This window comes from Odontesthes bonariensis, chromosome 11 (genome assembly GCF_027942865.1).
Source record: "Odontesthes bonariensis isolate fOdoBon6 chromosome 11, fOdoBon6.hap1, whole genome shotgun sequence".
NCBI lineage: Eukaryota > Metazoa > Chordata > Actinopteri > Atheriniformes > Atherinopsidae > Odontesthes > Odontesthes bonariensis.
In genome coordinates, this window is record NC_134516.1 from 23834373 (window position 1) to 23847317 (window position 12945).

Below are 12945 nucleotides of genomic sequence, written 5' to 3' on the forward strand. Positions count from 1 at the left end.
ATTGTTGCACTTCCAGTTTTAACTGTAGCACGACTTAATACAGGATAGATTTGGTGGTAAAAGGCTTTCACCTCACATTGAACTGAATATCTTCCATAAATACCTCATGTAAACCTGATTTTACCCCAGAAGTACCATGAACAATAAACAAAAGAAGGACCCAAAATAAACCCTTGAGGAATCCCACAAATAATTCACAAACTTGACCAGATATCTGTCCGTAGAGCCTATTTGACATACTACTGGTTTTTCGACTGGACTGTTTTCAGGTCAGATCGGTTCCTTGCAGGCCACCCAGATGGCTCATGAGGCAACCATCAGGAACCTGGACCAGGAGCAGAGCCGCCTCAAGGATAAGATGGGCAGGCTGGAGGAGGAGAGGCAGGCTCTGCTCAACCAGAGCCAGGCGGCCAACGAACAGCACAAACAGCAAGTGCTCAAGCTGGAGCAGGTGCTTCTTTTACCCGTGCAGCACAGTGTGGGGGGGTAGAAACGGGTCCGCAGTCATGTTGATATTGCTGCTTTTGTACTGTCGACCTCAGTCTCTACGCGAGGAGCACCAGGGCTATGAGAAGGAGCTCTCCAGGTTGAGAGCACACTACGAGGAGGAGACGCTTCGCTTCAAGGAGGCGCAGGTCAGAGAGCTGGAGGAGTTGGAGGAGAAGCACCGGGCCATGACGGAGGAGGCTCAGCAGGAGAAGGAGGAGGAGAAGACGCGCCTCATTGCAGTGAGTCCATTGTTCGGATTCAGGCAGTTTATAGTGGTGTTTCTGACTGTAGTCCTGTATGTCTGGCTTTATTTATTTCTTTAATAGTATTTAAACACTGCTGCCCCTGTCATTGTTTCGTAATGCTTGTTCACTTCTTTTTATTTATTACATACGAAAGGATAAGACACTGAAAAAGCAGTAATTAAAACATACACAGCTGAGTGTTGCTCTTAGTGTGTCAAACTCTTTTTCTTGCAGAGAAATATAAGCAATTAAATGTTCTCCTCAGAGAAAATGAAGTTGTTAAAGAAATATGTGTTTCTCTTTAAGAGATAAGCAGCACCCTCAACAGAGTGCAGGCTTTTAATTGGGTCAACATTAAGACTAAGACTTGAAAACAACATCGCTCTCTGCCTGCATTTCCCTCTTTCCCATCTTTCATTTTGTCATCAGTTTTTTTTTCTTTCTGCTTTCAATTTGTCTTATGCCTCCTCATTCCTCCTCCTCTCAGTCTCAGGGTGTAAATTGGCTGCAAGAAGGGAATACAAATGTCCTCACAGCCAACGACAACTGATCACATTAAACAGGCTGAATTCATTTAACCTGATCCATTGCCATAACAGCCCCCCCACCCCCCCTTTGCTAACACAAATACGTTAAAGCAGCAACATGGAGTTAGCCGTGTGGAGTCTGATCCCTTCTAAATAAAAACTTAAAAAAAAGAGGCTCTTAAGCTCAAAGAGTGTTTCAGGATAAGAGGACTTGAAGGTGGTTATAAAATATAAGTTATTTATGGTAACGTTGATGGTTGTTCACTGACTTGATGCACTATGATCAGGTCAAAGTTTCTCCAGTGCCCCTTTAGTTTCTTACCTGTGGAGCTGATCCTCGGTCATAAACTAAAGGAGCACACTGGACAAACTTTGACCTGATTGCAGTCCATCAAGTCTTAACCCATTGAGGCCAGGAAAGCGTTGCCGCATTTCTACCTTTTAAAGCCGGGGGCGCTGTTGCGTTATTCTACCTTTAAGGCCGGGAAAGCGTACACGTCTTTTTTCATGTATAAGGTTGTTTTGCACCAGTTATTGACCTCTGCGCCAATGAAATGCATTATAATAGACACGTGAGAGTGTCGTCATGTTCCTCGTGTCATTGTTTTGAAGTTAGGTTGCATCGAACAAGCATGGAGGACTTTCAGTGGGAAGACATTTCAGACGGTAGCGATTGTGAGGAGGTTCTTGGCTTTGATGATGCTGAAGAACGTGCTGACCCAATTGATGCAGATTTATGGCGAGCACATATGTTTGAGGATGATTTTGAAGGGTTTGAATGTGAGTGGAAGACTGACAATTACCACCGTAATCGACGGAGAGATTTCAACCGCACACCAGCGGTGAAAGTCGGTTTACCTGCAGATGCCACACCGTTGCAGGCATTTAATCATATTTTTACTGAGGAGCTTTGGTCGCTTCTCGTTTCCGAGACGAATAGATACAGTGACCAGGTACTTCAGACTCCAGCTCGAGCAAAGATGGCAAGGTGGTCACACGTACCTGTGCCGGAGATGAAAACGTTTATTGGAATGTGTATGGGCTCCTTGTGCTGCCAGTACGAAGAGATTACTGGCGATAAAATAAATAAATAATTTAAATATAAAATTAAATTTTATTTTATTTTATTACTGTTTTTTTTTTTATTGAAAATAGTGCTGTTCCTGCACTTTACTTTTTAAATTTTCTATTTTCGTGAAGGTGTATGTATTTCCAAAGAAAGCCACAGGTGTAAGCTCTCAAATACTTTTTGAATTTTGTTTCTATCTGCTACAGAGGCTGAGAAATCAATCATTTAGTAGGCGTTGACACAATTGCTGAATTTCCAGAAAAACTTCAGGTTTTAGGGGGTCTTTCTGAAATCGCCCATAGGTTTTACAGGCATTCTTTTCCAGGCGTTTTAGGCCTAAATGGGTTAACTAACTACAGAGGGAAAACAAACCGCCTCTTCTCAAAAAGTCATAGCTGTAAAAGGAAAGCTCGTCATAATCTTCCGCCTTTGAAATGACTTAAGACTCTCAGAGTTTGAAATGATTTTGAACTTGGTTATCTCTCTCCCATATTCTCCCCTTTCTTTACATTTCCATGTTCGATGCTCATCACGAGCCCATACTTGAAATTCAGTTTGAAGCTGACAGCTAATTGGTTGATTTGCACTGACATTAAATCCTGCCTCCAAGCCCAAGCGAGAGCTGTGTGCGAGCATGTGGGTGTGTGTCTCCAGGTTCCCAGAAAGAGTAGAGATGGAGAGAAGGGATTTTTTTTTTGGAGGGGGTGGGGGGGGTGTATTATGTAAGCCAAAGCTGCCTTGCCTCATCATGTTTAGATGAATGTCTGTTTTCATTTGGAGCAGATTTCAAGAGGAAGCAGAATGACAAAGAGGGAACACAGAACACAGACTTGGACATTTTTAGAGAAGCAAATTTGATCTTTTTTATTACTTGATGCCTGTCAGTCAATAATGCAGCCAGCAATGAATTCATAATGAACCACTTATACTCATGTCCAGATGAGAGGATAGAAGAATAAAGAGTACTGTATTGCATTTGTCTCCCCGCTGCTCATATACACAACTGTGGATCCAGGATTTATTGTTTTTACAGATGCAGTGAAACACGGTTTTCTGATATTATTCTCTCGATTTGCTGAATGAACTTTTTTGTCTGTTGATCAATTGAAACCTTGAGAAGAGTAGTGATTAAAAATGCATTCCTTGAATCCAATCTTCAAATGTTGGCAGATGAAATGTGTTTTTTTTTTTATTGTAACGAGAAGCAAAACAGACCCTCAATTAGCAGCCTGAGTCGCAACTCCTGGCAAAAAGTCGGTCGCCACTCTTGGAGAATGCTCATTTGATTATTGTATTCAGTAAAAAACTGAAATAAATCACGTATATGAAAAACAATTCTTGAACGGTAAGATCAAATTAGATCAAATTTCTGTATTTTTTTTGACAGCTTTAGTTTTTCAGGTCAATTAAGGAACAAAATTATAGAATCGTCTTGTAATTTGCATTTCTAAAACAAATACCTGCAAAAGTCTAAATATCCAAATGAGTCTGCTTTTAAAAGAGAGTGCTTGCAGAACGAAAGAAACGGAATAACAAATGTGCAGAAAGAAGAGACGATGTTTGTGATGAAACTGTAAGAAACCAGCTGACTGAAATGGGATTCCCATCCGGAAAAGACCGTCATCAACAAGCAGACAGAAGAAAACAAGGTTAAAGCGGGTTAAGATGATGTATTTTTACCACAGAGCAAAAAGTGGATCGCGATCTGATCCGAAAATGTATGATGCAGCTTGAAAACGATGGATTCATCTGTCAATGAACCATGTTGTTTTTCATCCAAAGAACTCAAGCTGTCAGAAAAGACAGAAGTATACATGTTCGTTTTTGTTCATAATCATGGATTTTTTTCCCCCTCTATTAGACCTGTGGAAAAAAATAGCCAAAAATCACAATTTTACTCAATGATTTTAGGTATAATTTACAAAACCGGAATAATAATCTTTTAGGTTAAATAGTTTTGTGTCTTATCGCTGATTTGTCTTTCCTTTTTTTGTGCAAAACAAAAACAAACATCCTCCAAGTGTGGTGATTCAGTCATTTCTGCTGGGCTTTGTCGCGCTGAAAAGCTTGTCCTGGTTTTTTTTTTTTTTATCCCAGAGGGCATACGGCAGAAATCAATTTGATTTTAATCCCGGGCTGTGTCCAGCCCCCGTAGATTAGAAGCAGAACCAGACGAGCGCTTCTTTATGAAGGTGGGTTAAAGAAATAGGATATGGATTTTTGCTCGACTCCGATGTGGATAAGAGGAAATGAGGGGTGGCAATTCGGTTTGTTTACAATGTATGGACAGGAAGGTTTGGCTGCGAGTTTCATCATTTCAGGGAAGTAGAAGTAGAGGGCAAAAAGCGATTGTAAATTATGCATCGAATCGATATTAATTCAGCGGAAGCTGGAGATTTGCTTTAAATACATTTCACAGGTGGAAATATGCTCCTGGTCAGTTAATTAAACTGAAAATCAAAGAACACTGACCCCAGCAGTGTTGAAAATGTAACATTGCATACATTCGTAGCATCGCCTGCAATGAATGAATGCAGCCAGATGCATTAAAGAGGCAGATGCTGCAGGATGAACGGGAAAGCAACACCTACTTTCTATCTGGAGTTGATCTGGGGTTAGAAACACATGTGGTCATGTGGGGGAAGTACTTGGAAGTCACAATCGATCAAGTCACAGTGAATAAATAGTACCTGCAAAGAATGAGCTGAGTGAAAGGGTGTTACAAAAGCGCTGCTGCAATATCAACAAAGCATGGTAATGCTTTGTGGGTTATAAAGCGGGTATACGGGAAAGATATCAGGAATGAATGAGAGGGAGAGACGGAGAAGAGAAAGATTTTCTTCTGCGAAATTCAGAACTGGCCCCGAAAGGATTTGATGCTCTGGTTTGAAGGATTATAGAAGTCGGTTGGTTTGACTAGATGGCCATTTAAGTGTAAATGACAATTCACGAGTCCCTCCTTCCTTCAGTCGCCCTCCGTCACACTAAGCCATGCCATGACTCCCGTTTGACGACACCGATGGGATTTACAGGACAGAGGCCTCTGAAATCTGCTGCCTTTTGTTGTGGAGACAACACTTTTAGTATACTTTAGAGGAAAAGGGGCCACCGGGCCTTCCCAGTATGTGTATTTAATGGTCATTTCAAATGTTTCTCGTCCTTTCCCTCTTCAGAAAATGAGCCAGGAGTTTGAGATCAAACGCCTGTCATTGGAGGAGCAGCGAGATCGTCTCCAACAGCAACTAGACAATTTGAAAGAGGAGCTCTCGGCCAAACTCAACATGGCCAATCAGGAGGTATGAAACTCTTGCATGTCCAATCTCCCCTTAAAAGTTTCCGAATTTTATTTATTTTTTTAGTAAAGACGCAATAACCGTCTGATTGTATGTCCAGGTGTCCCACTTCCAGGAACTTGTAAGAGAGGGGGAGCAGAACCTCAACTCAGCTCAGACTCAGATCAGCTGTCAGAAGGAAATTCAGGAGAAACTCAGGATAGAGCTGGACGCCACAAGGGCCCGGGTCCGAGAGACCAGCAACCTGCTGACCGACCTTCAGGTGAGGAGAAAACCAAGAGTATGTAAAGGTTACAGTTGGAGTGAAGCTTTAGTTTTTCACTCATCTTGAATTACAAGATAATGAAGAAAAAAACAAGACGTCAGATAACTTGAAAGAGGATTCCTGCTTGCACAGCTGGAAACTCCCACTGATTTAAGATTTAAGAGACTTTATTGTCATTGCACAGTTGTACAGTGTTCACAAACACAACGAAATGAGGGCACAGTTCTGCTCCCAGTGCAAACATGTAATAAATGAAAAAAAAAACTAAATAAGGTGCATGTGACACTATAAACAAATGAAGGGACAGACAGAGCTATAAACAGACGTGTGATAAATGTCATAAATGTGAGCACTGCACATATATACACGTGAGAAATTAGAAAAATATTGCACATTATTTATTGCACTGAGAACTACTGCTGGGTTTCTGTCTAAACGCATCACCAAATGGAATCATCTCAGGTGTTTGTTTGTAAGATGTCTGGCACTAATGGGTTTCCGGATGCGTGCATAGGAGTCGGGTAAACTTCTTCAAAAGACAGTTTTGTATTTTATTTTTGATTTATAATTGAATTGATAACTTTATCTTTTTTTAAAAAAAAGCATTTTCATAGCTCAGAGCTTTAATTTAGTCTTATGGAAAATATAAGCTGCCCATATTTGTGAACAACCTATTTTATGGTTTGTGACATTAGTCCTGGGTCTCTGCTCTCCTTATTTGACGATATCAGCAGCTTGGTGCTAAAGTCAGCCAGTTAAAAGGCTCAAGACAAGTTATACTTTAGAAACTGCCCGCATTTAGTATTATGCAGTTAGTATAAACAAGACATGTCTGGGACCGTGGCTGGCACAGATTACAGTGTTAGCCTAGACCATATCAGTTATATCATGAAATTCCATTATGATTAGAAATGACCAGAATCCATCACTTTTCTTAACAATGAACAGTTGATTATTTTCAGAAACTGATATACACGTCACTGAGAAGCCAAGTGTTTTTACAAAGGAAAAATGGCCGTGGACGGGGCCAGGTTTTTTCAATTTTGATACAGAGTCAGTGCTGAGACTTTGCTGTCTTTGGAACTTTGACCCCAGTCTGCCCTTTTTAAGTGGACTCGATCCATAATCTACTACTGCACTTACTTACTTATTTACCTATTGAGATAAAAAAGAAATTGAAAAGTGATTGGTAAATTTAGTAAATGGCAACATTAAAACAAACTTAAATTACTATAATTTCAAATTAAAGCAGAAAAATGCATTTATTTCACATTCTGTTCAATTATTTTTGGATAAATTATTTTGTTAGTTCATTTTAGTAGGATTTATCATCATATATATATATATATATATATATATATATATATATATATATATATATATTTCAGTCAGTCCAAACTAATTGCCCATGCAGGACAGCAGAGGAAGAAGCAACAATGACAAGGTGGTATTTCAAACGGTAAACAGTGAATAATTAAGCATGGTGGAAATCCTGGTGACAGAGAGCACAGTGAATAATGTAGACTTGGTCTTTTGAACAACTACCACTGCACGAAAAGAGGGATTTGTGTCACTGTGGACGGCAGTGAACATCCGCGAATTTGCCTAATTTTCGGACGCACCTGGGCGCTTGCAGGCAGACAAACTTTAAGTTTGTTGAGCGAGAAAATCGTCGGAAACGAACCCGACTCGCGGCGGGCTCTCACAGCGGGGTGCTAATGGCCCAGCGATTAGCACCCCGCTGTGAGAGTGCCTGGACCTCTCACTGGCCTCGCTGGTATTGGACGAAAAAGGCACGTGATTACATAAAAAAGCTCCTGTAAAGCTGACCGCCCATTGGCCAATAAGGTTAATATATGCATACTTTATATGGGCATATCACTCAGCAATTATGATTAATAATTGTGATTATGATTACTAATATTCCTGGGATGTTTGTGTACTTCATATATTCACGTCATTCTTATAAGCTGCACTATGACTAGGCTAATGCAGGCATGAATGACGTGAATCTATTGAGGAAATGAAAAAGGAAACTTTTTTTTTTAAAGCGCTTTTATTGCCACACCACACAATGCACATAGCTTACATTGTAATAAGAACCATATTGATAATAAAGAATTGAAAACTATATACACACACACTGCTGTAGCCTACAATATACACAATAAGCCTAAACGCCGCCGTTTGGAATCCGCATTCTTCGCATTACTCCGGTCCCTGCAGGGTCTGCGGGAGTTGTCAGACGTCCTCATCCTGGATCAGAAGCTGGCTTCTGGGAGCTGTTGGAATAACCAATAAATAATCAAAACATAGTCTATCCATGCACAGCATATTGACAACTTATAAAGTAACGAAAGTCATATTGACAGCGTATATGTTCTTACTCCCTTTCACTCTTCTGTGGTGAGACTGTGAGTATTTCGGGTTGGCTTCAAGACGCGCCTGTAGCACAGCACACAGGTCCGTCACGCAGCTAAAAAACAAACAAGAGGAATGAATAAAATGACCAGTGCTTAAAAGTGTCAGTGCCAGCCGTGGTAAAAGTCAGCGCCGCTCACCCTCGATAGTGTCCCCGTCTGCCTCTCTGAAGTTCGGACTGTTTGCCACCGCCTCCTTCAAGCGACTCGTTACATCCATATTGTGAGGTGACAGTAGCCTGTAAAAACAACAGGCCTATGGTTAATAAAAAAAAACTGCATTGACGTAACGTAACATCGGGTCCAACTCAACTAGATATTGGGAGAACATTCACTTATTCTTACCCTTGACCTGGAGTATAATGCCACGGTGAGTTATGCAGGCGGCGAACTGCTTCCTATAAATTGAAAACACGAAATTCATTTTTTTAAATAAAGCAACTCACACTGGTTTTCACGTGATGGACACAATTAAGTTGAGTTTAGCCTAAAGCCACAGTCAATAACCTACTCTTACCGCGATTTTCGGATTCTGTATCCGCCTTCTCTTGGGGGTGCGCTCTTCAACTTCTCTGGAATGTAACTTCAGTCCGTTCTCGACGGCCATCTTGCCTCCAACCTAGCGAATCTCTGGTCGATTCCCTCCAGAACCCTCTCCACGACCGTATCCACAGTGCTGGCCACCATACGAGACATCCCGGTCATAGCATTCAACAGGACTTTCATTTTATCTGCCTGTAAGCAAGTGAGTAAGTAAGTTTAATATACAGCACATTTAAAATCAGCGAGAACTGTCCCAAGTGCTGTACAGTGTCAACAAGACTAAAATTAAACAATCAAATGGTCATGTGCAAGTAGAAAAAAACACACAAACCTGTAGACCCGCAGAGAGTTGCTGGGGAGTTGAAAGCAAGTCGTCTTCCAGCCATTGTATTCCGCAAACCAGGTCAGTTTTCACAGCACGGGACCTCAGCGATTTCTGTCTGCCTTTCTGCCGCCAGATCTGCTCCTTAAACTTTTTGTTTACACTGCACGACACAATGTTTCTCATACGTGATTGAACGAGAGCTTATGCGAGCCGTTAAGCTCTACCAATCATATGCGTATACGTCATTACACGGAATACTCGCGAGACAACCTCCCGTCCTTTTGCTATTTAATGTTGTCTGACCACAGCTGGCAATTTGCACTGTTTTGACACAAAAATGGACTCTGCAAGGACAAAGAAAAGACCTCGGCGATATTGTGACCATTGTGACACCGAATTAAGCCATACACAATAAAACACTGAGCGCACTACTGCACATTATGTATACAGGCCAGATTTCTATATTTTTATTTCTATATTTCTATTTTATTTAAGAAACCTTTTAGAATATTGCTGTTGCATGCTTATTTTATCTTTATCTTATCTTTATTATTATACATTTGGACATCCAGTGCGGGCAACAAAGAAAAGAATTTCATTGTTCAGGGAAACACGTTTCTAACTGCACATATGACAATAAACCTTTGAATCCTTGAATTTTGCCCACAAAAAGCGGTATTACAAAAGAGGTGTTTGGGAGAAAAAAAACCAGATATGCATCACCTGTCACCAGCAGACAGCGTGCACCTCTTCTTTTTCAAGACAACACAGCAACAAACTTGGCTGGAGTTGGAGGTGATGGTGAACGTGTAGAAACAGGCCTGCCCACCCCCCACCTCACCTCACCCCACCCCACTTGAAAATGACTGTGGCAGCTCCTGACCTGATCACTGGCATTTACATATTAAAGGCTCTCCTAAGTAGGGGAGGGGAGGGGGGCATGGGGGAGCAGTTGCCAGGTCAATTTGCGACAACTTGGGCCAAGTTTTCACTTTTACCACCGCAAATGCAGGGGCTCAACATATGCGGACATGTAAGGGGCCACATACATCCACAAATCCCTCTTTTCATGCAGTGTACCTTTGCAACGATGTGTTGCGGTGTCTTGTGCACATTCGTAAGTCATGTGATCTCTGCACATGATCACTTGTTCATTGAAGTTTGGCTGAAACTGAAACTTACTGAAGCTCGTCAGTCGTTCAAGCTTGAGTTCTCCTCTGCTGCGTGACGAACATGTGGCCGTTAACTGCAGTGTGTCCTGAAGCTCGACTACATTCGTCTCCAGACTGCAGCCGTCACTCCACTGCGGTCGTGTGAAGGAAGCAGGAATAGGAGCGTAACGTCTTCGGTGAAAGATGTTGAAAGCTTCAGTAGACATCAATTTGAAGACGATGTGTAGCGATTGGTGCAAAGTTAAAATGAGATTTCCCTCTCGTAATCCAAAGGAGGTTTACACAAGGTTTCATCACTCTGAGTAAAAGAAGCACATGACTTAAAGGATGCAATCAAACTGTGTCACGCCACGCTGTGAGACTATAGAGAAGTCTCACAGCGTCAACGTTTGACTGACGCAAAAACGTTTTCGCTGTAATAATGGAAACGAAACGACCTCGTTTTCAAACTTTCCCACTCTGGAACCCGTTCTCAAAAACTATCGTTTTGGGGTAATGGGAACGCCGGCTCCGTGTGGCCGTGACAGCGAAACGATAAGAAAAAGTATCGTTTACAGTGAAAAAAAACGTTTTCGTGTAGCCGCAGCCTAGGTCTCCGAATAATATGCAGATGATTTAGCAACTTCTCACCGAAGTGTGAGAGGAAGACGGGAGGGTGGCAAAATGGGATCGCTGAAGAACATTCTGAAAGCAGACGAGCAGGAAACGAGGGAAACAAGCGGCGTGCTGAAGGCCAGCTGTGAGATAATGATGATGAGGCTATTATGAGCTGAGTGGCCATGTGTTTGAAAGGAATCCTGCTGGTCTGGGAGAGTGAGACAAAAAGAGTGTGTCTCTGGTGAGGAACTTGGGTTGTGTATGCTAGATAGAATTCTGATCTTCTTCTATGAATAAAAATGTTCCTTCTTCCTGCCACTATTGTGTCGGGAATTAATTGAATATGAATGAGATGGACATAGCAGAACCAAAGGAAAAGTTACCGCAGAGAAAGGGGGGATTGAGAGACCAAATGAAAGGAGAAAATTGCAGTTGTCCAATTTGCTTTGCCACCGGCGCCTGTGTTCCATATAAAGAACGGGATTTGGAGGGTAAAAAAAGCTGAGCTGATTGTACCTTTTGTTCACACTGAGCTCGCTGCAGTTCAGACAGAAGCACGAAACCAGCTGAGGCCAGCTTCTCAGTAATTTAGACCAGCTGTTGTTTTGCAGGGAATGACACTTTTTACTTTAGTGAGAAGGACAAGTGGAAAAAGAAGGCTGAAAAGTTGAATTAATCCTGTCGATTTGTGGTTGAGTATTGGTTCCATCTATTCGGACCTTACCTCAGCTTTTCATTCTGTTGATTATATCACCCTAATAAATGTGCTTCAGGATCCCTTTTAAAATGATTAATCTATTATCTCTCTGAGAAGAGTTTTAGTTTAATGTTAAATCTGATCATGTCAGGAACAACATATATATTTATATATATATCCTCGACGGATTATTAGCAAAATGGGCAACATCTCCGACCACATTTCCAATGCTGATATCCAGCTGCACTGACTCTGAGTTTCACAAACGATCAGACTTAATTGATCGCTTGCAGACATCAAAGACGTGGTTAGCAGATAAGTACCTCCTTCAGGCTCCTGTCCAGTCGACCTTGTGAAATGTGATTGGAGAGGGCTTTTGTGGCATTGTGTTATCTATATTTTTAGCATTTAAATGATCATGATTTTATTTTTCTTATTATATTTTTCTATATTAACTGTGAAAACAGCTTTATGAATAAGCTTGATTTACTGTTCATCTACATTAATGTTCCAGAGTCTTGAGCCACCTCTAAATTCTTCATAAAGAATGAGTGTTGAACACATCAACGCTTTTCTCAGTGAAAATATTTCTAATGGGGCTTATTGATGTGACATTTTCACCAGATGTTGTGACAACCCAAGCAGTCCACACATCAAAACAAATCAGTCCTGGCTTCTTGAAAGACATCCCAAAGCTCTTCTTTGGATGTGGGCTGCCTTTTGTTCCGGTTTCTGACAACATGATCCCACACTGCTTCAGTAATGTTGAGCTCCGGGCTCTGGGGAGGATTCATCCCTCCATCAGACCTGCTGCCACTGATTTTCAGTCCACTTCTTGTGTCATTTGGCACAGCTGAGCCTTTTCTCCCTGTTTCCCTTCCTTAAGAACGGCTTCTTGACAGCCGCCCTTCCATGGAGACCATTTCTGATGAGGCTTGGTCCATCAGCAGATGGATCAGCTGAAGGTCCAGATGTGTCAGGGCTTCGCTGGATTTTTTTCCTCTTGCTTATGGACATCACTTTCAGATACTGTTCGTCTGCTCTAAATGGGTTTTTTTTGGCCTGACACATCTTCTTTTGTCCTCCAATGGTCCAGTTTTCTTATATTTTCTTATCCCACACTGCACACCAAGCAGAGTTATGCCAACTTTTCAACAAGTCTTTGACTGAAAATATCAGTTTATTCTGGTCAAATTGTTTCTGTTACAAGACTGAACACTTTGGCATCCAGGATACAGACTGTTGAGACCCTCCAAGTAGCTGGCAGGTAGGCATTTTCAGGCAGTCTTCGAGGGTTGAGGAA

At 41.6% G+C, this 12945-nt stretch overlaps 1 protein-coding gene and 1 long non-coding RNA gene across 6 annotated transcripts in view; one reads left to right on the top strand and one right to left on the bottom strand.

The window, feature by feature from the left end:
* Positions 1 to 12945, top strand: part of LOC142391863 (protein FAM184A-like) — a 56923-nt gene that overhangs the window by 17177 nt on the left and 26801 nt on the right. For all 5 annotated transcript variants that reach the window (XM_075478042.1, XM_075478040.1, XM_075478038.1 and 2 more), the window contains 4 exons: positions 270 to 451; positions 543 to 728; positions 5504 to 5626; positions 5724 to 5885. In XM_075478042.1, coding sequence (XP_075334157.1) covers positions 270 to 451; positions 543 to 728; positions 5504 to 5626; positions 5724 to 5885 — 653 coding nt within the window. The remainder of the gene's footprint in view (positions 1 to 269; positions 452 to 542; positions 729 to 5503; positions 5627 to 5723; positions 5886 to 12945) is intronic.
* On the bottom strand, positions 8461 to 9311 carry LOC142391418 (uncharacterized). Its single transcript, XR_012770550.1, has 3 exons — positions 8826 to 9311; positions 8654 to 8706; positions 8461 to 8547 (listed from the first exon to the last, which is right to left on the bottom strand). It is a non-coding gene; the product is annotated as an uncharacterized LOC142391418 (long non-coding RNA).